This window comes from Felis catus, chromosome D3 (assembly GCF_018350175.1).
Source record: "Felis catus isolate Fca126 chromosome D3, F.catus_Fca126_mat1.0, whole genome shotgun sequence".
Lineage (NCBI taxonomy): Eukaryota > Metazoa > Chordata > Mammalia > Carnivora > Felidae > Felis > Felis catus.
The window spans coordinates 49,209,146-49,232,548 of record NC_058379.1 but is presented as its reverse complement, the minus strand read 5'-3'; the positions used below and the strand labels follow the sequence as shown (position 1 = coordinate 49,232,548).

The 23,403-nt window shown below is 41.0% G+C and overlaps 1 protein-coding gene and 1 long non-coding RNA gene across 5 annotated transcripts in view; one reads left to right on the top strand and one right to left on the bottom strand.

Moving 5' to 3' along the window:
• The window catches only part of CHST9 (carbohydrate sulfotransferase 9), a 243,332-nt gene extending 225,064 nt beyond the window's left edge, over positions 1-18,268 (top strand). For all 4 annotated transcript variants that reach the window (XM_019815104.3, XM_006938827.5, XM_019815103.3 and 1 more), the window contains one exon: positions 15,714-18,268. In XM_019815104.3, the coding sequence (XP_019670663.1) occupies positions 15,714-16,805 (1,092 nt within the window). In that variant the 3' untranslated portion in view covers positions 16,806-18,268. The remainder of the gene's footprint in view (positions 1-15,713) is intronic.
• LOC111557314 lies at positions 12,491-22,006 on the bottom strand. Its single transcript, XR_002737309.2, has 3 exons — positions 21,139-22,006; positions 15,669-16,090; positions 12,491-14,705 (listed from the first exon to the last, which is right to left on the bottom strand). It is a non-coding gene; the product is annotated as an uncharacterized LOC111557314 (long non-coding RNA).
• Between the last annotated feature and the right edge of the window lie 1,397 nt (positions 22,007-23,403).

Here is a 23,403-nt window from a genome sequence, read left to right as displayed (position 1 = left end):
TCCGTTCTTCCCACAACTCACGCTATGTCACATGGCTCTGCTTCAGCAATTGTTTTCTGGTTTATTTATTTGTTAATTGTTCATATCTACCTTCACCCAAAGAACATAAGTACCATGAGAGCAAGACCCTTGTCAGAGTTGTTTGCCCCAACACGTTTAAGAGTTCGCATATTAGATGCTCAATAAATACTTCAAATGAATGCCTTGCTTAATTAATTCTGCCACCAGGCAATGGCAGTAGTCTAGGCATGAAAAAATGTGTATAAGTGTTCTATTGATAGTGAGAATAAACACTTTAGATGGAAAAAAAAAATGAATAGAATTTGGTACCTGAGTATGGGAAGCGAAATAACAAATTAAGACAAGATCCCCAGGGTTACTGCAGAAGGGTGAGACTCTCGGCAGAAATAAAAAAGTGGTGGTTAAAAGCCACATTTCATGAGTATACACCACCTATAAAGCATGATTTATTTATTCCATTTGATTTCCACAACTCTATTAGGGAGGCCTCAGATGGGAGGTTGAGTCGGCTACCACCAAGTTGCTCAGTTAGATGTCCTATTCCAGTGAGTGACATTGATTTGGCAGAAAAGTATTTGTGTGATAGCCATTGACAGTTGCAAGTAAAGCAGTGTGTGTATATTCATCCAAAACCCACTCTCACTAGTCAGCCTCTCCCTATGGCCTTGGTCCACGTTTCCTTTCACTAAAGCAGACTGAAGTCCTGGCAGGGGTCAAGACAGGCAAACTGACCCTCTGTGCCAATTAGTATAAATATATCTCTCCTCGCACAGGAGGGAGCATGCTCTGAACTGGGGAATCTCAATGGATGGAGCCTGAGTCACAGATGAGGCAAGAGAGTCTCCCATTGGTCTGAGAACTGGTCTAGAAGTACAAGTCTTGTCTCTGGTGTTCACAGATGAATGATGCTCGGAACTATCCACTTTCAGTTATCATACTGGCTACAGGCTAGTAACTAGTGGCCTTCAGTTATGGGAGACCCTCAGAAAATTCCCCGTGTGGAGCCTGAGACTTCCCCTGTTGGATACATTCTTCCCCTGTTTGGAGAGTAGGTGGAATCAATACGCTGTGATATTATTTCTGAGCAAGGTACACCAAGATGTGTTTGTTCCTTTCAAGGAGAAGATTACAGAATTGTATTAGGGAAAGGGAGGTGATGATGCCATCTCTGAAGGACCTTCAGAGAATTATGCTTGCTTGCTTTATGATATTAGTGTCTCTATAAATAGGTTAGACAGAAAATCCTGTTCATCAGTGTCTGGATGAGATTTGTGGTTGGATATCAACAGCAGCCCTGTTCCCCCCCTTGGCATCGCTGTTCCTAGGGCTCAAGTAGCTTTGGACTAGTAGGGAATGGGTGGAGGAAGAAGCATTTCCCCAGGTATATGCCACTTCCCGGGACTTGGACTCTGCCTAAAAACAGCAACAGAAAGCATTGGACGGCCCCCAGCACCACCACCCCCCCTTGGCCAGTGTCACAGTTGCACTTACCCAGGCTGGGCTGCAGATGGCAGGCGCCTCTCTGTGATCCTCCCATGTCCTGTAGGAGCTCAATCTGTACCAGCTCTGGGGGATGAGGTTGTATTGATACTGAAGACTCCCAGCCTCAGGCCAAGGGATCAGGATCAGTGCCGCTCCTACTGGCTTCATGAAGAAAGGGTGACCAAAAGAAAAACTCATGGCCATGACCATTGATGCCTCTAAGTATCCATTTCAGTGACATCTTGAATCAAGTACAGTCATCTTCAGGAGAAACAACTCATTTTGGAAACCCCAAAAGGCTCCAAAATTTAGATTGAAATAATATTCTTAAGATAAAACTGATAAAATTTATCTTAGTGCACAAAGAGATAAGACCTACAAATATGCATTTTGATCAACACTTTGTTTTGACAGAGATCCACTCATTCTGACCCCCTCATATGGTAACTCACTCTACTGCCCCTCGCCTCTCTGTTCTCCTGCTTTGCTATGAGTTTATGTCTTACATTCTTTTTTTGCATTCCTCCTCAGACTGAAATCCCAAAAAGAAATCCGTGTCGGCATGGCCTCAAGATCACCGTGGCATGATCTGGTGCCCATGGCAACTCTCTGTTCCTAGTACAGGGCCCAAGTAACCCATGGTAGCACCAACGTGTGAGGTGCCTGCTCTAGACTGAAAGGGTTGGGCCAGGCTTTGGGGAGGCAGTCTTGAGGAAAGCTGAGTTGTCAAATATGCAGGCAAGTAAGCCAGAGGGGCCTGTGTGTCACTTGAAGGTGCTGACCCAGGCAAATCTGATCTGGGGCTGGCAGATGCTTAACCAAATAAGACAAATGGAATGTGTTCCTGCCAGTGTCACTGTTGCTCGCACAGTGTGGCCGTTCCCAGAACTCAAGTAGCTTTGGACTGGTAGGCAATGGGTGGGGAAGAAACGGGCCCTTGTGTGTACACGGCTTCCTGCGACTGAGTTCTCACCATGCTGACACCCTCTACTCCACCATTACCTTGACTCAGTCATTCTCTTGGACTCTGCTTCTCTTTAAGGCTGATGTTATTTTTTTTTCTCTTTGCCAATAACGAGCCAAACCTCTCCGTGTTTTCCAGTCTAGAGCCAGAGGGAAGATGGATAAACAGATTTAGCTAGTCACTGTCCACCCCTGAGCAGAGGCTGTCGCTCCACACTTTTTCACTGGTGGCCAGCTAGCCTATGGATAAGCTGTCCTTAAAAAGCAGGTGCTCACTCCTAATTGGTGCCTATCCCCACCACTTCTTAGAGGAATAGGGCCTGTTGCTGTGGTCATTTCACTCTGAAGTTGGGAAGGCCGGCATTCTGGATGAGCTGTCCAATGTCAAGGGAAAATCAAGAAAGACACAGAGACAGGATGCATTAACATTTTGGAGGAACCAACTATGTGGTCAGGAACTGTACTAGGTACTTTAAAACTGCATTTATCTCATTCTCAAAAAGCCTCCTTTCCTCTTGCCATCAGAGTGTCAGAATCAGAGGGCTGAGATTTTAGGATACATCTTGGGTAAATGGGCCCAAAGAGAACTTTTGTTCAAAGTTGGTTCTAGGTCACGGGGCTGCCTGCCCCGGGCAAGAGAACTCTTACAGCGTTCTCTTACAGAACTCTACGTAGCCTAGTTCGGCTCCATAGGACTAGGTTCCATCTGGTCATAAGGTGCTCCTTTTCTCAGCCTTATTTTATGCATATGTACACAAACTCATTGTGAACACTTCCAAAGGGCAAGTGACACTTCCAAAGAACAAGGTGTTGGGATCCTGGACCCCAGCCCATGCCATCACTTCTATTTCAACATGTCCAAGAACAAATATTAGGATTCTCACTTTTAAATTTTTTTTCAACATTTATTTATTTTGGGGACAGAGAGAGACAGAGCATGAACGGGGGAGGGGCAGAGAGAGAGGGAGACACAGAATCGGAAACAGGCTCCAGGCTCCGAGCCATCAGCCCAGAGCCTGACACGGGGCTCGAACTCCCGGACCGCGAGATCGTGACCTGGCTGAAGTCGGACGCTTAACCGACTGCGCCACCCAGGCGCCCCAGGATTCTCACTTTTAAAATGGGAAAACAGAGAACCAGAATGATAATTGACTTCCTGTCACAACACTGGCTGTGCCTTTGTATATTCTCTCGTCTCTTAATATCTCCTTGCATTTTGGCCAGACTTCCAGTGACTGCCAACACCTGTGACTCTGCCTGAAGGTGTCCACCCTGGCCTCCCATAGAGCAGGCGAGAGTTGCCAGACCTCTTCCCTTTAGGAGCCATCAACCAAGGCTGATGGGTTTGGTGGGATAACTCTGGAGCTTTGAAAGTTCCCCCAGTGGAACAGAAATCCAGTTCCTACTGTGCTAACTTGCTTAAAAATTCACCCTATGCTCTCTGCCTTCTCTTCCCTACCTTACTTCCCTACTGTCCTACAAGTATTTGTTAGAATCAACTCTAAATTAGCAACTTACACTCACATCCTTGACTCAAGGTCTGCTTCTAGGGAAACACAAATAAAGACACTGCCCTAAAAGGTGGGGAACCTGGTGCATCTGGCTCAAAATTCTTTATATACTTTATACTTTATGCTTTCGTGATCTATCCAGCTACCGTGTTCCTGGCTTCACAAAAGCTTTCTTCTCTCTTGCACTTTCCTCGCCATCCCATGGAAGCACCCCACCCCTCTCCTCCACTAATCACCCATGTCTCTGACCCTCCCTGGCCCACCCCACGTCAGTTTCCAATTCTAGTGTCACCTCATGGACTCATTTCCTTTGCTTTCTAACCCCTACCTGTAACACCACCACCTGCTCCCATGGAAGGAATGAAAGAGGGAAGGAAGGAAGGAAGGAAAGAAAAGAGAGAGAAAAAGAAAAGAAAACACAAAAGCATTCCAACCCAGGGCAGCGGGCTCCTTCTCCCCATCATACTCCCCAAAACCAGAGCAAGAACTGTCTAGCAACTGCATTCTCTAGAAGAAGGTATTGGAGTCAAGGTTGCCTCCCCCATGTCTCCTCCAGGACTCTCTCATACATACACATCTTTGTTGTTATTCATCTTCAACTCAAGGGGATGAGAAACTGGTTGACAATTATTAATTTTTAGAAAACTAAACATTAACATATTGGAGATATTAAGGAGCCATATTTCAAATCTATTAGATATCTAAAATTCCAGTGAAATATCAAAATCCTTGCAATGAAACATCCAATTATTCTACCTCTTTTATTGCAAATTGACTTTATTTGTGACTCTCACCCACACTTGACATGTGCAGGCGCACCTAGAAGAAAAATTGTGAGGACGAAACATTCTGAATGCACATTATCATGTTGCAGCTCCTCATTAAAGTTTTGAGTTTCTTTAAAAAGCAAAATGTTTTGGGGGCGCCTGGGTGGCGCAGTCGGTTAAGTGGCCGACTTCAGCCAGGTCACGATCTCGCGGTCTGTGAGTTCGAGCCCCACGTCAGGCTCTGGGCTGATGGCTCAGAGCCTGGAGCCTGTTTCTGATTCTGTGTCTCCCTCTCTCTCTGCCCCTCCCCCGTTCATGCTCTGTCTCTCTCTGTCCCAAAAATAAATAAAAACGTTGAAAAAAAATTAAAAAAAAAAAAAAGCAAAATGTTTTGCTATTTCTTCCTGGGATGGACATAAAGAACTGGAATGTGTTCCTGACTTCTCCAAACTCACTCCACAGAGTGACTTTGGGCAAGTTATTACACAAGTATTTTTATTTATCCATAAATTTAAAAACACTAGCCTCATTCTCTCAAGATAACTTAGAAGACAGCTAAAATGATAAATCTATAAAAGCACAATGATCTCCTTGTAGAGAAGCCTTATCTACTTACATACATTGAGGTTATGTCTGTTTTCAGCTTCTGATGGTCTTGCCAAACGAGTGAGCAGCCCTGTTCTTGGGAGAAATTTCCCCACTGATGTAATTGACATTTCACTACATGCTCAGTGCTCATATCTTAATTTTTCTTAGCTTTAACAGGAAAGAGAGAGAGAGAGAGGAATTAAACCCAAAATTGAAAGAACTGGCAAGTGCGATTATAATTTTAGTCCTTGCATGCAAGGTGACTATAGAAATTAGCTTGTTGGCTCAGCTTAAATAGCCTCACTAGTGAAACTATTGTTTTGTGTTCAAGCAGCTTAAATGATTTGAAGGTTGCAGCTTAGAGAGAGCTAGAATTCGCTAGTTTCTCTCTTTACCCTCTAGCTCCAAGTGTTCATTATTTCTTCCTGTAACTGTAGTTGTGATTTCTTTTCCTCTGTTTTCTTTCACTGGCTTTGCCCCCACTTCCATTGATCTTTTTTTCCTTCCCATTTCTGTCTCTCAGTTGTCCTCTGCCCTCTTTCTTCCACTCAGCTTTATCCCCATTGAACATTTATCATAGACTCTTAACTTTGTTGTGTTTTCAGTGAGAGAGAAGAGGAGAAAAGGATGTCAAAAGCGGAGGGAAACCAGTGATATTCACCTAGAAAATACTTGTCACATAGAGATGCTCATAAATAAACATTTAAGGAATAAATAAAATATCTATCATTTATAGAGAACATACTTTGTGTTAAGCACTCTACACATATTTCCTGTAATTCTACACTGCAAGGGAATGCTGTTTTTCTCTCCATTTTAGAGACAAGGAAACTGAAGCTTAGAAGAACTAAAATAGGTTAGGCAAGTTTGCTGTGATAGAAAATGAGAGAAAAGGGGCACGAAACCAGGTCCTCGTGATTCAGAAATTCAGGTTCTCAACTGCCATGCTCTCTTGTGACAGACCTATGCTTGGTGCTTTACTTACATCAAGTCATTTAATGGGAATTAAACAAGGAGTAAATTACTTGATATATGTGCAGCTGAAAAAAGCCACAAATGAGTAAGACTGAGGTCGGAAGCATAGCATTAGCAATAGCTTTGTCAAGTTGGGCCTGTTACGTAATCTCCCTGAGCTCCGAGTCCTTCATCTGTAGAATAAACATATCCATGTCTTGTCTTTGGGTTGATGCAGCAGTTAAACGAGCTTGCTCCATTCCCCCTGGCTTTTATAGTGGGCAAAAAAAAAAATGAAGAAGAATATTCCGGAGAGAGAAAATAAGTCACAGAAACAGGAAACAAATGATTTTGCACAGTCCACACTTTCTCCAAGAAACCCTCCCTGCCCTCCAAACTGGATCGAATGCCCCCTTTTTAATGCTCTCTTGGCATCACCTTCTTCCTGTCTTACCACCTGCCATAAGTGTGGTAATTCTTGACTGTCTTTTCTGTATCTCCCTCCCCTCCCCTCCCCTGCCCCTGCCCCTGAGGCCGCCCCATACTAGCAGGGACCAGCTGAGACTTCGCTGGCTATTCCTCCAAAATGCAGCCCAGAGCCTGGCGCACAGTTAGTGCTCAGGAGACATTTGATCAGTGAATAACTGAGGCTGAAGAGTAGGAGATGAGGATAAGAAGGAGACAGGGCGAATGGTGCTGGATACTAGGATTGCATGATCACACCGTTCCCAACTGTCCCGGTGTCCTGGTAGAAAAGCAGTCGGTCTTCACCCCTCATATAACTGAGCCATCAGTTTCCGAAGCCCTTGGCCTACGACTTGAGAGAAACAGTTCTGGGACAGAGGGGCCGGGCAGAGACACGCTGGTTTGTATCCTCAGAAAGCACCAGCTTTCAGGCATCCCACCCACTACTCTCCTTGCCCTTATTAACCACTAGAAATAAGTAGATCTTCACGACGGTATGAAGACATCTAACTGCATTCATATCTAGATTGAAAATAAATCACAAAAGATGCGTTCTTAAAGGTAATACTGTGCAATTAAACTAGAAAACTATCAAAACCAATGACAGGAAGGGACACGTCTAATTACCAATATTATCATCATCAACTTTATCTGTTAATTGCCCATCAAGGTCCCCCCACAATGGACACAGGCACCATGGATACTTTTTGAGCCCAGAAAAAAAAACTGGGCTCATGAGTTGTCCTTCTTCCCAAGCTGTGTGCCTTAAACAACTTGCTTAATGTTTTTGAGGCTTCGTGCCTTCATCTGGGAAATGGAAGTAGAAGATTTTCCTAGCAGTAGGTGATGGTGTGTTACGGGTCTGACATGTAGCAGGCACTCAAAACTGGCAGATGTGTGATCACCATAGACTGCTCTAACTAACGCCTTCTAAGGCTCATAAACTCGGGTAGCACCTCTACCAGCCAACAACTTCCAAATCTGTATACTCCGCGTCGGAGTCCTGCTACTGAGACCTCTATCTCTCAAGGGCACCTCGAACTCAAAGGGTCTGAAATTGAAGGTAGTGAGTACTTAAACCACCCCATAGCCTTCCGTGATATCTGCTACTCCTATTTCCCTGGTCTGGGAAATGGGGGGCAGCATTCCTTATGCTTTTTTTGCCCCCACTCGTCCACTCTTCCAGTCTGATTAATTTCCTGAATTTGCCCCAGATAATTCCCTTTTCCTGCATTCTTACCTCATTGTCTTGGCTCCTCTCCTAAGGGACAGTCACAGTTGTCTTCTCGATGACCCTCTTCCCCCCAGCTCCACCTGCCCACTGCTGCTAGAATGTTCGTTCCAAACCCCTGCCTTGTCGAAAATCCCTGCCATCTACATGGTAAAGTCTAGACTCTTTATATGTCATGTACATGTCATCTAGACTCTTTATATGGGCACAAGGATTCACCCCACCTGCCTCTCCCTCTAATCCACATCTGTCCCCCAAGTGTCTTCTCCGTGTCGGCCTGTAGTGTCTTTCCTATCCATGACTTGTTGACCTGCCAACTCCCCAGTATCCTCCTAGATTCATCTCAGACATCACTTCTCTTTGAAATTTGCCCCAAAATATTTCCTCAGAAAACCTAAGTATTCTTGTCTCTGTTCCCTGATACCTTATGTATCCTTTCACTATGGCAGTTATCACATTTTTTCATAAACTGCTTATTTTTGTAATGTTTATTTGTTTGGGGGGTTCAGAAAGAGAGGAAGAGAGAGAGAATCCCAAGTAGGCTTTGTACTGTCAGCTCAGAGGCCAACATGGGGCTCGATCTCACAAATCATGAGATCATCACCTGAGCCAAAATCAAGAGTCAGACCCTTAACTGACTAAGCCCTACCCAGGCGTCCCCATAATGTGCTTATTTTTATCAATACATTTAAACTTCGACTTCCTCAAGAGGCCATACAATTTATCTATTTTGCCTTTGTTTATACAATGCCAAGCACAGCATAGAGCAGTAGCTCAATACATGCATTATGAACGAATGATCAAAGTCCTTGAGTTACATGATAGCACAATAGCAGATGAAGTCGTACAGAAGTACACTTGTCAACTGCATAAAGCCAGTGTGTGCCAATTGCCCGAGTACAGGGAACTACAGGAATGATAATTGTTCTTCAATTAAATTCAAAACATATGTTTATTCGAGAGACTATTCTAGATACTCGTGGAAGTTCCATAGACTTATAACACTGCACACTGACCTTTAATAAGTTTAAAATGTATGGGAGAGATAGTCACCTAAACAACCAACTCTAACAACTAACCAGGGTAAAATGAAAGGTGCTAAGCAAAAGGCTTAACACCAAACCAGGTCAGACTTGTCGTTACACCCTGCTGTCGCACTTCTGCTCCCCAGGCCTCCATTAGCATGCTGCTGAGCCTTTGCCGCTATGGTAACCGATTCATTATGTAATTCGTTATGTAATTATGTGCTTAATGTATTTTTCCCTATAAGAATATTAGCTCCATGTGGGCAAGGATCACATTCATCTTATCCACCCCTCCATCCCTGGCATCTACCCCGCTACCTAATATGTAGTAGACCCTCAATGACTTCAGGGGGAGAGAGGAAGGGCAATTAATGTCAATGTTGAGGAGCAGAGAAGACTTCACAGAGGATGTATATGGAAACAGAGGCCTTAAAAACTAACAACAGGGCCCTCAAATTTACTGCACGGTTCATGAAAAGTCCATATTTTTTCCCATTAGGTTTCTTTGAATACTCATTTTTCTCATCTGTAGTGATAATATCTTTTAACTAACTTGGCAAGCATGTCCATTCTTCAAAGGTATTTATGGAAAACTATAGCTCTCTGCCATGGTTTACAATTTAGCTATGCCTAGAAGAGTTTCCCTAGTGAGAAAATAAAATAATGATGTGAGCTGGAATAAATCACTTTTTTCACAGGTGGCACAGACTAAGTGCTAATGCTGCTGTGAAGAGAGCAGAATCCCTCGCTGGAGTCCTGGGCGGTTTTTAAGGAGACAGCAGGATTTTTCTATCAACAGGATTTCTGTAAAATCTAAGAGATTTGGAAAGTTCTAGCAAGGGGAAGAACATGAGTGAAGGGTGTTGAGAGCCCGATGGAAGCAAGTAGAAGACAGCATGTGTCGAGATGGGAGCAGAGCACAAAGTACAAGCCCAGTGGTGACACAGTACCGATGCCAGCTAAGGAATCCGGTCTTTGGTTTATATATAGTTGAGCCAGTTCCAGATTTTAAAGGGATGAAAAGTTAAAATGTTTTAGGAAGACTATTTTGGCAATAATCTTCAGAGAAACCAATTAGTAGGATACTAAAGAATATCCAGTTAAGAGGTAATAAATAAAAAAGATTTTTAAAGACATTATGAGATGTAAATTAACCAATTTACTTTCTGATTGTTAAGGCATCTCTCAGATTTTGTGAGTGGGTGGCCAGAATGTAATAGAACCATTTCAGAAATAGAAAAAAGCGCAGGAGGAGCCACTTTGAGAAGGAACAGGAGACGTTTGGCTTTATAGACATTCACTTTGAGGACAAGCAGAATGAGGTGTCCTGAAGGAAAATGAAGATGTAAAAGTCTACTCTTTTTATATTGTTATTATCATCGGCATTATGATGATGGTGGTAGAATTTCATTAGTATAACCTTCAAATTTAAAATACCATCAATCTCATAGCCAAATTATGGAAGTGGTCCAAGTACCCATCGACTGACGAATGAATAAAGAAAATGTGTGTGTGTGTGTGTGTGTGTGTGTGTGTGTGTGTGTAGTGGAATATTACTGAGCCATCAAAAAGAATGAAATCTTGCCATTTGCAAAGACGTGGATGGACCTAGAGAGTATTAAACTAAGTGAAATAAGTCAGTCAGAGAAAGACAAATACCACATGATTTCATTCATATGTGGGATTTAAGAAACAACAAAAAAAAATGAACAAAGGAAAAAAAAGACAAACCAAAAAATGGATGCTTAGCTACAGAAAACACTCTGATGTTTACCAGAGGGGAGGGGGGGGTGGGGAGATGAGTGAAACAAGTGATGGGTATTAAGAGTATACTTACCATGTTGAACACTGAGTAACGTATAGAACTGTTGAATCACTATATTATACACCTGAAATTAAGATAATACAGTATGTCAATTATATTGGAATTAAAATCAAAAACTTAATTAAAAATAATAATTTAATACAATATAATACTGTTCATCTTGATTTTAGTAATCCGAACCCTTCCGTCATGGAAAGTCTTTTCTGTGATTGAAGAAAATGGAATGGGGATGGGGTGGGGAGGGAGGGAGGCCACCACACCCTATAATGGTTTTCATAAGGTGAGTGATGGTGGGCTAAGACATGCTAGAGGAAGGTCTAGTGACCATCCAACAAGAAGTCTCCTGGGGTGTCACTACTTAGAATGAACCCTTAGCCCATCTCTTGATTTAATCATAGCTGAGGAAACTGACTAGTACTAAATACACTATCAGGAGATTGAAGTCTCATTTATGAGCAATGAAACTTTCCCTCAGGTAGTTATCTCCCTAGCTGAACTAGTCATTAGAAAGTAGCTTGAAGAACATGGACTTCCAGCAAAGGGAAGTGGATAAACGTGTAAGGTATCTCATCAGGTGTGTTGTGAGGGCTCATGTGACATCCCTACCCATAGCAGAGTATTTGTCTCTACTTACTAACATATTCACACCCGCCATATTTGATGTCCTTCTCCCCTAGATGGTATGAGATGAGCTTGTATTTTTTTACTTTCGTTTGCAATACTCTCTTGAGTGGTCCCCCAAATGCCATTACTGCCTGCAGAGTGCCTGGGGAGCTTGTTTAAGGTAGAGTCAAGAGCCCCACTCCCAGAGATTCTGCTCCCGAGTGTCCACAGTGAGGCCTGGGAGGCCTGGGAAGCAGATTGCTGGCAAGCCTCCAGAGGTTCCCAGGCAGCCTTGAGTGACTTTGAACCAACCTGATTTGGCAGGCAGGTAAGGCTCCGAGCCCTCCTTGCCTACTTTAGCATGAGCAGCTCTACGTGTACCTATATTATTTGCGTTCTCTTCTGCCAAAGATTTGTTTGAATACAGATTTTCAGCACCTTGACAAGAATTGGTAAATTATTTATCTAAGTTAACCTTGACCTTTTGATTAACACTTTTTCTTTGACAAGGTTATAAAACAATTATTTGAAAGCCCATCATTTAGTTAAAAGCACATTTACTGCAAGAAATAAAGCAGAAGAAACTTCTATTTCCATGAAAAGCTTTTTCCTCAGTCATTGCTCTCCAATATAAATGAAAATATAAAATTTCTGAATACCGTATTGTCTGAGGCACTAGCTGATGTTTAATTTCATGAAAAAGATGCTGAATTTCTCCTTCCACTTGGTATTTGAAGAAAATCTAAAATATTCCAAGTAAAAATGATTGTATTTTAAAGTGACTATTTGTGCATGTAAAACTCTGATTTTGTGTGCATGAGAAGAATGTCCTGGTTATGTGCAAGGAGTCATCTTACACACACTGTTTTTCCTATGTGCAATGACAAACAAGAAGAAATTATAATCTTGATACAGTCAAGGTATAACCACTATGAATGTTTAGGAGGAGCTTAAAAAAAACCATAAGGTGACACGGGAAAGAACACCATTGTAGACAGTTTTGTGAATTTATTTTTTTTTATTTTTTTTTATTTCATTAAATATGGCATGAAGGCTGGTGAAATGTAGTACAATTGTGTAAGTAAATCCTGTTAATAGATACACAGATTCATTTTGTGCTGTATCTTGAAATAAACAATCCACCTGTGGTCTTTAAAAATTGCACTTAATCAACAATTATTGGTTGACTGTTTTCTATGTGCCAGGCAACATGTTACGTACCAGAGATCCAAAAGAGAACAAAAAAAATAAGACCTCTGTGGTCATGTTCTAGTGCAAGAGGTGGGAGTGGGGCGGGGGGTGGGGGGAGACAACACAGAAGTAAGTAAATAAAATCATTTCGCATTGCAATAAATGCAATGAGGAAAGTAAGCAGAGTTCTTATTTGGGAACCTTACATGGGAGAGAATCTCAGAAGAGAACATAATTTAGACAAGGTGGACAGGGAAAACCTCCCTGCAGAAGTGACTTTCTAAGAGCAAATAGAAGAACCAGGCATTCTGGCTACTAAGAGCTTGAATAACATGGTGAGAAGTGGTCAAAGAACTGAAAAAATGGAAGTTGCAATGAGCTGGAAGGTTAAAGGATGGTGGTCAGAGAGATGATGGAGCTGGCACAGGCACTGGTGATGACACGGTCTATGAGAAATGAATAACACCTCTATTAAAGGCGAGGTGGTCAAGGAACTGAGAGTTTATTGGGTGTCAGAGTCACCACACACAATGACAAGAAGGGGTATGAGAAGCAAAGTCTGAGCCAGAAGCTAAAGTCTTCAGTGCATGAAGCAGAAAGGACAAGGGTGCAGGCAGACGACAGCATGAGGAGGGAGAAGGGAGGCTCAGTAGGACACGTGTGCTTGACAGAAGCAGAAGCTTTTGCCAAGGGACATGTCCTGGAAGCAGCAGTGAATTGCAGGGAAATAGTGCCCTGACTTCGGGCTGGAGGGACAAGTGGTTCAAGGAAATAAAGTTTTGTCTACTTGAGAAAGTGCAAGGGCAGCAGAATCTTGGGGGCCAGCCAGGTTCCATGTAGAGAAAGTCCTGGGAAACAAACATTCCAGAAGTCTCCAGAGTTTAAAAGGGAATTTGATGACCACAAACAGAAGGTCCAGAGGGCACAGTGGAAAGCTGATTTTGTTTTTGTTCTTGTCAATGGGGCAGGGAGGGAACTAATTAAGGTACATCTAGAGACACACAAATTATAGTCTGGATAATAATGGACAACTGGGAACCTTGAAATTCACTAGGTCAATGGGATAAAACATTATTACCACACTATAAAATATTAATAGCAATTATTATTTACAGTTGTAATAGTAGAAGAAGTAGCTGCAAAAATATATTGGCAATTTTATTTCAGGCCTGTACCAAGTACTTCCCATGCAGTCAACCAATAACCCCATGCTCTTCCAAAGCCCAAGTCAAATTTCAGATCATCTGTGAAAATTTAATGGACTACAGGTAATTGATCAGAGTAAAGATGGATTCAGGGCTTTGAAGTCATCCTGGCAGTCTCCAGTATGACAGAAGACAAATGGTTTTAGACTTGAAACACCAAACAGTTGGCTCAATGCTATGGAAGATTTGGGCAGCTGTTTTATGGGGCTACCCAAGTTGGTGTATGGTGATTAGGGGTTACTCACACAATCTTCTTGCACTAGAAAGAAGCAATTCCCACCCCCACCCCACTTAAAGCCTAGCTAGTAGAAGGACCATGATGCTTTGAGGTGGCTTCCATCCACAGTGCAAACTATTTCTCTGTTCTTTTGCTCAATTTGCTAGAATATTACTAATCAACTTGGAAGATTTCATTCCATTTATTCATTTGTTCACTCAATAAATATGTGAAAGCAATTACTATAGGCTCCAGGCCATTCTAGACACTGGGGATACAGTGGATGGATGGATGGATGGATGGATGTCAGATAGATAGATAGATAGATAGATATCCTCCTCTAGGGAACTTCTCCCACCACTTCTTCCAACACTAGGCTGGTGGCCCCATTTATTATTCCCACAGCACACCATTTGTTGATTGGTTTTTCCAATAACATGCTGACAATTCTGTATGTATATTTCCAGGCCAATCTTCTCCTCAACCATCCTTTTCAAGTGTAAGTGAGATCATGTTACTTCCCTGCTGAAAGCCCTTCAAAGTCCCCCTAGTTTACCCACAGTAAAAGCCAAAGTCCTTACAATTTTATCTCTAGGAGAGGATTCCATCTTGTAAGTCCTGTCTTCCATGTATTCCCTTCTGCAGTCATTGCAAGAGCTGTAGGAAGACGTAGTCAGATGAACAGTAGATGGTTGGTAGGCTGATTCATCCCACCGACATGAGAACTAAATTCTTGTTCTACTTTTCATACAATTTTATGTGGCAGGACATCAATTAGACTTTTGAAAAAGACAAAGTTTTCATACACGAATGAAATTGTATGGTTATAATTACTAAATTATTATGATAAATGAATATTCTGAAATAAAATATTTTCCAAGGGAAAAAATATCTCCTTTTGCAAGTGCTTGAAAAACTGAAATGGTCATGAGGATTTTATAATTTGCCTTGCTGCAATTTTAAGTTGTAATTTGTGACTTTAAACTCTCCCGTGCATCACAGAATACCCCAAAAGCAGCTACATTCTGTATCTACATTCAGATGCACTAATTAATTAATGCTTGAAGGTAACACATTCCTGAATAGCTCAAGAATCATTGACCTACAGGATGATGAAGTACATTTTAATGTGTTACAGACAAAGCTAAAATGAAAATTCAGGACACCCTCCTTTCCATCTTGTGGCCAGTGTGTGTGTGTGTGTGTGTGTGTGTGTGTGTGTGTACCTTGTAAGGTTGTATCATTGATAACTATAGTTAACAAAGATAGTACAGAAAACAATAACCAACTTACTATGATCATACTCAAATCAATACTAGTAGGTTTAGCCAAATAATACTCAAGATAATTTAGCTTGAGAAAATCTATTAATATAATGCAGCACATTAACACTAAATAAATGATAACATGTAAGTAACAAAATATGTATAATATAAAATGTGAAACTTTGGCTCAAAATGATGCTTGGATACCATTTTTCATTATTATATTTTCTCTGAAGAAACTTACTACAAAATGTGTATTCAGCATGGTTTGCTAAATTGTTCTGGCAGCTTATATGAAATGTGCTCTCCTCAATAGTATTGTAAAACAAATATGTTCAGATCCTTGTATACTCACGTTTGTGAATGCGCTTTCAACATTTCTCCTTCTCTATTTTAACAGAACCTCAAGTTCCACATCACTGAGGATCCCAAGGGAAAAAAGGAAAATCTTCTGCTCAACTCTGAGAGGCCAATGAGGGTCTTAACAAAGACCAGCCACTCACAAGGAGAGGATCGAGTTTTGGGGAAGACCACAGGGCCACCAACAATTAAGCTGATTGCAAAACATCAAGGAACTAGGACTGTTTTCAAGAAGTTCAGTGAAATGAAGTGGCCATTGGACATACACCCTTTAAATAAAAGTTTAATCAAAGACAACAAATGGAAGGAAACGGATGTGGCCCAAGAGAAACGCAGGTCTTTCCTTCAGGAGTCTTGCAAAAAATATGGCGGGGTGAGTCGTCCTCAATCACATCTTTTTCATATGGTATCCAGGATCTATGTGGAAGATAAACACAAAATCTTATATTGTGAAGTACCCAAGGCTGGCTGCTCCAACTGGAAGAGAATTCTGATGGTGCTAAGTGGGTTGGCTTCCTCTGCATACAACATCTCCCATGATGCTGTTCACTACGGGAAGCATTTGAAAAAACTAGATAGCTTTGACTTAAAAGGGATATATACTCGTTTGAATACCTACACCAAAGCTGTTTTTGTTCGTGATCCCATGGAAAGATTAGTGTCAGCATTTAGGGACAAATTTGAACACCCCAATAGCTATTACCATCCAGTATTTGGGAAGGCAATTATAAAGAAATATCGGCCAAATGCCTGTGAAGAAGCATTAAATAATGGATCTGGGGTCAAATTCAAAGAGTTCGTCCACTATTTGCTGGATTCCCACCGTCCAGTAGGAATGGACATTCACTGGGAAAAGGTCAGCAAACTCTGCTATCCGTGTTTAATCAACTATGATTTTGTAGGGAAATTCGAAACTTTGGAAGAAGATGCCAATTACTTTTTGCAGCTGATTGGTGCTCCAAAAGAGCTGAAATTTCCAAACTTTAAGGATAGGCACTCTTCTGATGAAAGAACCAATGCTCAGGTCGTGAGACAGTATTTAAAGGATCTGACTCGAACTGAGAGACAATTAATCTATGACTTTTATGACTTGGACTATTTGATGTTTAATTATACAACTCCATTTTTGTAGTTTGCATTAATCTTCTAAAACCCTGTAGTTACTTCATGATGATGGCCTCAAATCAGCTAACTGTAATTTTCCTGCAGTTCTCTGTATGAGAGAGAATTTAACCAAGTGTAGTTGTCTTGATTTAATGAAGATTTTTACCAAATAGTATGACACCAATTGGCACAAAGTTATAGGAAAATTACCTTACAGAGACACGTAAACAAGTTGAGTTGCTCTAGAATGTTTGGAAAATAGCTGCTTTTGCATTATGGATTATATTATAGAAGCAATAACCTAGCCAGCTGCTACATTAGCTTCAACAGCCTCTTGCAATGATAGAAAAAGGGATCTAAAATAGCATGAGTATATGTCTACATCCTGGAATTTGTTGTCTAAAGTGCATGGATATATTTTTAGCAGTCTGTGACATATTACTCGAACCTTGGAGAGTTTTCTTACACCCTGGAAATCTTTCTATCAACTGCAATGATAAGTCCATTTTGAAATAATATTTTGGACCTAGGCATTTAAGTTTAGATTGGAAGGCATTATGTGATTTACAATATGAGAATATAGCAGAAAAACCAGATGAGGCTATGGCTTTTTATATTCAACAGCCAATAAAAAATGCACAACATGCTAAGATCAAAGCAACAAAAACAACCTTCCTCTTCCAGAAAAAGTTAGGGGAATTGATTCTGTTTTCTTCTGAGCCCTCTGTGCAGAGACAAAATGAACATAACCACTAAAGGTCCTCGCTTCTGAAGCAGGCAGTTGAGAAGTTTAAGTCTCATCAGATATAAATGTGCTCCTAATTTCTGGTTTAATTGGGCAGGGGGGAAATTGTTTCAGGATGGAATAATCATCAAAAACAAAAGTTGCCACTCTGAATATGGGCCTCAAACAATAACAAAGTTTTATAAGAGTATTATTTGAATCAAAGCATGGTGTGCATAGCTTTATATGTGGAATGTACTCTAAGAATAACTTTTGTTTCCAGTCTAATTACTTAGCCTAGGAATGACTTTTTAAAAACGCCTATACCACTTCAAAGATAGGTTGTATTCTAAAGAATAAACAAAACAAGAGCCCCTAGAAACATTTTTAATAGGCTTATGCATAAATAAATTCAGGAGTTTTCTTTTTAAGTTCAAATATTCTATCCTAACACAGTCAAATACCATTGCATTCAAATATTAAATCCAAGTTTTGGGAAAACAGGACCACGTGTCACCCCTATCGAAGTTGTAATGCATTTTGGAAATTTTTTCCAGCGGACCCTAAATTTGAAGACACGTTTGGATGGGAACTTATTTTAATTGGTTGACTATTTGAGTTAAGAAGACCGCATGTCATTGAAACTCTGTTTAAATGCAGTTCTCGAACATGTTCTTCTTCCCAAACTCTCATTTTTTTTCTCGTCAATAAATATTCAGTAACGTCTCGCAAAGAAAAGTAGGTATTAGTATTTAAATATTAATAGACCAAGATAGTTACCGTGGTCCTTATTTCATTTGGGTTTTCCATTTCATGGCTGAGTATTCATGAATGGCTTCACTCGACACACGCCTGCTTTGTCCCATCGGTGTCTCCCAAGGAGTAGGTACCTGCAACGCCCTGCCAGATCCTAAGTATTAAGCCTTCTAACCCAACCTTTTACTACTTTCCACTCCATTTACTCTTGCCTCTAGACCATACACTTAAGCTGTGCTCTCTGTTTTTAAGGAGTTTTACTCTAGAGTAATCCCAATTGTATAATTTAAATTTTGCTGTACCATGTAGAGTGGATTCCTTGTAACTTGGAGACAATGAAATTATCTTTTTATGGAGAAAGAGACAGAATGGAAACTATGCCAAGAAGCCTGAAATTTTATTCCTAAACCACACACACACAAAAACTAATTTTAGATGGAATCTGCTATAAAGTATAGGAGCAGTTTTCTCAACGTTATTCCTAAAATCTTATCAGGAACAAACAAAAAACCCTTCTTTTCATAACTTTGGAAGAAAAAAATGGAAAAAAGTGCCTTAACTCTCTCTTTTTAACATTTCTAACGCACTTGAGAGAATGGAATATATATGTATATATATACATATATGTGCACATATATGCGCACATAAACATGTGTTTGATGTGTATGCATATATATGTATATGTACAAACAGACACATAACTCTTTGGCACTGGTGGGAGAGAAGAGAGCTGAGAAAATGATGCACGATACTCTCTATCAAAGCTATTCTATGCCTTTTGCCATATATCCTCCTTCTCAGACCCTTTCCACTGAGCCTGTGTAACCAGAGGTTGGTCTTTCAGTCATTCTTTTCCTAAAAGACTGATACCAGCAGGAATCCTGTGTGACGTGAGTCCCAGAGGCCATGTGTTCCATAAGGTTTTATGAAGGAAGAACATATTTTTCAGGTGCCTACTCTTCCTTTTAAATCACTTCTGTTCATGGTAGGGCTGAAGAAGCCAGTCATCATTTTGGATTCCTTGTGATTTTGAATAATTTTCTATTTATCTTTTCTGAATTATTCTGCTTTGCAGACCAACTCACATTCACCTTTGTCGTTTCTGCCTGTGCACAAGCCCCGGGTGTGAGCATCACTGCTTCTCTGGACGCTCACAGTTTCATGGATTTAGATTCCTAAAGGCAAGTGACCAAATCCAGACTCATCTTCCAGATGTCCAGTGTTCATATTTTAACACTAGCATGCTTCGGGTATAATTATGAGTCCTCTAATTAAACCCTAAGGATCTTACTTGTTTTATATGCAGTGGTAACAACCTGGGCAGGTCCCTTCATTCTGTTATTCCCGTCTGGAATTACTATTAGAGTAAAAGTTGGCAATTAAATCCAAAACCACAGTTAGTTAACATGGTAAACTATCTATGGATATGTGTTGATGTGATTATGCCCAGGAACTGCCATAAATTTCAATGGAAATCTATATACAGGGCACCCAACTTTCCGATTTTCTCACATGTGTTTGGAAATACCCAATGGAAATGTGTGGCTACTTGCTAAATTCTCTAACTTTGCAGTCTATAAAATATTATCTAGCAATTCAAAAGCCACTTGGATACCATTTGTAATCAGGAAGAGGAAAAAAACTTATCCGCTTTACTTATGAATAATTATTCTTCAAAAAAGTATTATCTCCTAAAATATACAGGGTTTCGCTGAAAAGACTATATGAGCAGATGCAGGAAATTTTCAATATGAGTTCTCTTTGAAAAGATCGCCTGCGGGGGCGCCTGGGTGGCGCAGTCGGTTAAGCGTCCGACTTCAGCCAGGTCACGATCTCGCGCTCCGTGAGTTCGAGCCCCGCGTCGGGCTCTGGGCTGATGGCTCAGAGCCTGGAGCCTGTTTCCGATTCTGTGTCTCCCTCTCTCTTTGCCCCTCCCCCGTTCATGCTCTGTCTCTCTCTGTCCCAAAAATAAATAAAAAACGTTGAAAAAAAAATTAAAAAAAAAAAAAAAGAAAAGATCACCTGCGGAATTAGTAGAACTTGGAATTTGTAGGCTGAGACTACCATAAACATCTCTGTACTATCAGTCATCACTTGGACTCTTGGGGCCTCCTTAGCCTCTAGGCTTTCATGGAATATGGCAAAGCAGAAACTCTGCCCATGGCTAACATCCCCAGCGTGCCCTGAAATTTGAAGGATAGTTGCCCATAAGCCCATAGCTCAATACCTGAGGACCTCAGACCAAGGCTAACTCAATCATAAGCATTATAATAATATTCATGATCATAGTCATAATCAAACATTTATTCCTTTACTACTTAAGTGCTTTACATGCATTTATTTAATCTCCATAGTCAATCTAAGATGCTATGTAAGCCCACCCCATACAAACACACACGAAATATATATAGAGAGAGAGAGAAGAGTGGTTGAGTAATTTGCCTGAAAAGTCACAGCTGGAAATTAGGTCAGGAGCCAGGATGGATCCTAACAGCAAATACCACTACCAAACTCTCTTCTTAGTTTAAGGACAACTAAAGGCAAGAAATATATTGTCATCTTGAAACTTTTTTGATACAAATATAGATACATATACATGTATGTGTTTAGCTGGTTATCCCATTTCAGATCAGCTTATCCCTTTCTTCCTGCTGAGTTGACAGATTCAAAGACTTTGTAAGAAGTTAAGCTTTCTTCCTAACCCCTTTTTTAAAATTCCCAGTTGATCGTGGAGCACAATGTAAGAGCAAAAAAGTCCCTGGACCAAGTTTAGCATAACAAAAACAAAATATCATTTTGACAAGAAAGTCCAGACCGCTACAGGAGTGGGCAAGGTCACGGAGAATACGGTCCAAACTGGGAGAGAGTCTGGCCAACTTACCCCAAATCGGCACTTGAAGATGGCAGTGGCTCACCAGATCAGCCCAAGAGAAAGCTCCTTAAATACTGCAAGAAAGTAAGCGATTGTATATGGTCTCTTTTTTACTGAGCACCTGTCCCCAGGGCTAGTTTAGTTGTCAGATAACCCTAAACAGACTCAGGAAGATTTTAGAAAAGAACAGAGGAGCAGGTTGACTCAAACTAACTGAAAACACCATGAAAAATTCAAGATAAACAAGTGCTCAGATACCAGAGGGAAGACTTTTCCTAGACCTTTGGGATACCCTCCATGAGGAAGGCCAAGTCTAGAGAGTTCAGCAAAAGGGCATTGCCTCACACCATTTTACTTCTCAGAACTGCCTAGTCCCACACATCTTATCTACCACAATCCTATCCTTCCAGGCATATTCAAGTCCATTTAGGACAATCATTTCTTCCTTCTCCTCTGTTCAACTCTTCACTCTGTTTTGAAATACTCACCTCTCTCATATCTAGACGTTCGCTTCATGTTAAGTCACCAAGGAATCTCTTTAGATTATTCAGTTTGACAATCTCATCTCTTCATGAGCTCTCTGATCAACAGAAAAAGGCAAAATGATTTTCCCCTGATGTGACATGCATCTGATACTTCTTTTACCAATAAATGCAGGCATTCCTTCCTCTTTTTTTTTTTTTGCTTCATTTATTCATTTGCTATAGCCCTCTTCATATGAATAAAAAATCTCTGCTGTCATTGGAATATGTTCTAGGTCTTCCAAGAGGAAAGGAATTGTGTCTGTTTAATTCACTTTGCACTGTTTCTAACAAAGCATGGAAAGAAAGAGTCATTGATATATTTTTGATATATAGTTTAACAGTTCCTCTATAGCTTCTCCTCTTGTATGTTTTATTATTGCCTTTGACTTTCAGACATCTATATGATCAGTGGGTCTAAAGAGAAAGTCCTAAAGCAAGGCTATTGGGGAAGTTATCTAAAGGCACATGGCTTCTCTATACTGACTATCACACCTTAACCTAAAGTATAGCTGTAGACACAGAAACACTTTACACTTCCAAGTTGACATATTTGTTTATTAGATTGGGGGAGGAAATGTTGAAAAAACGCATGATTCTGATCAATAGGAAAGCCATTTACAGAGCAGGGAGCAGACACTGGAAACCTACCTGATATTCATTTAATGACGTGAAGAATATGTCTAATCCTTCCCCCCAAAAACGTAAAAGTTAGGTATTATTCCACCCATCGCTTTGTGAGGGAGAAAACCGAGGGTCAGAGAGGTTTAATGGCTAGAAGCCGAGCCAGCTTCCTGCCAAGGTCTCTCTGGCTCCAAAGCGGAGACCACACACGACAGCCTATGGGCCAGATCTGGCCACAGATATGTTTGGTTTGGCCTACGACGCATTTTACTTAATATCTGAATTAGCATTTTAAAATTGGAAAGCTGTCATCAGTAATAAGGAATTTCTGTTACGCAGCACCATTTGTGCTCACCTGAAGACAGTTGGGCATTGTCAAGGTCAGCCCCCTTAGAGAAGCCAGAGCTCTTGTTGTTCATGCTCTCCATCTAGGCATCATCACCCACTTACCCTACCTGGCTGGCCCCTAAGTGCCTCACCTTTTCATCCCTGCTTTGAAGTGTGTGTTCTTGAGTCTAGCACGCTTCCAAAGGAAAAGCAATTCCTGAACATTTTCTTTGACCATATTTGTGTCATGCAATCCAGGTTCCCTTATCCTCATTCAAAATGCTGCTTGGCCTTTGGTCGTATACTCAGTGGGATCGCCAAACAATATTTCATTGTATGAGAAAATCTCTTTTGACCAACAAAAAAAGATGTTGGGGGAAATCCAGTACCTTCCTTTGGCATCTTTTTTTTCTTAGTCACTGGGTCCCCCTGGCAACAACATTCCTTCCCATCCCCTTCAGCGGAGATGAATCATTCTCCCATGCCCTTGGAACCTCAGGGTCTAGGACAAAAACTGGTTCCCACCAATGCATCCAGACTGCTATTCCATAACTTTTCTTCAAAAACTCCTTCTCTTTTAAAGGTGTACCCACCCTTCCTCTGAAAGTTACCTATTTCCCAGCTTTCCCTGAGGATTTCCCCATCAGGCTCATAACATGCCTCTCCACCCCATTCCTGCTATTATCCTGGGTGACTTTTGCCCTCCCAGTGACATTCAACTGTCTTTGCTTCTTAGGGCTCTAACCTCCTCCTTCTTCTGCTTCAACACTTGGAGAGCTAGAGAAAACAGAAGCCCAGCCAC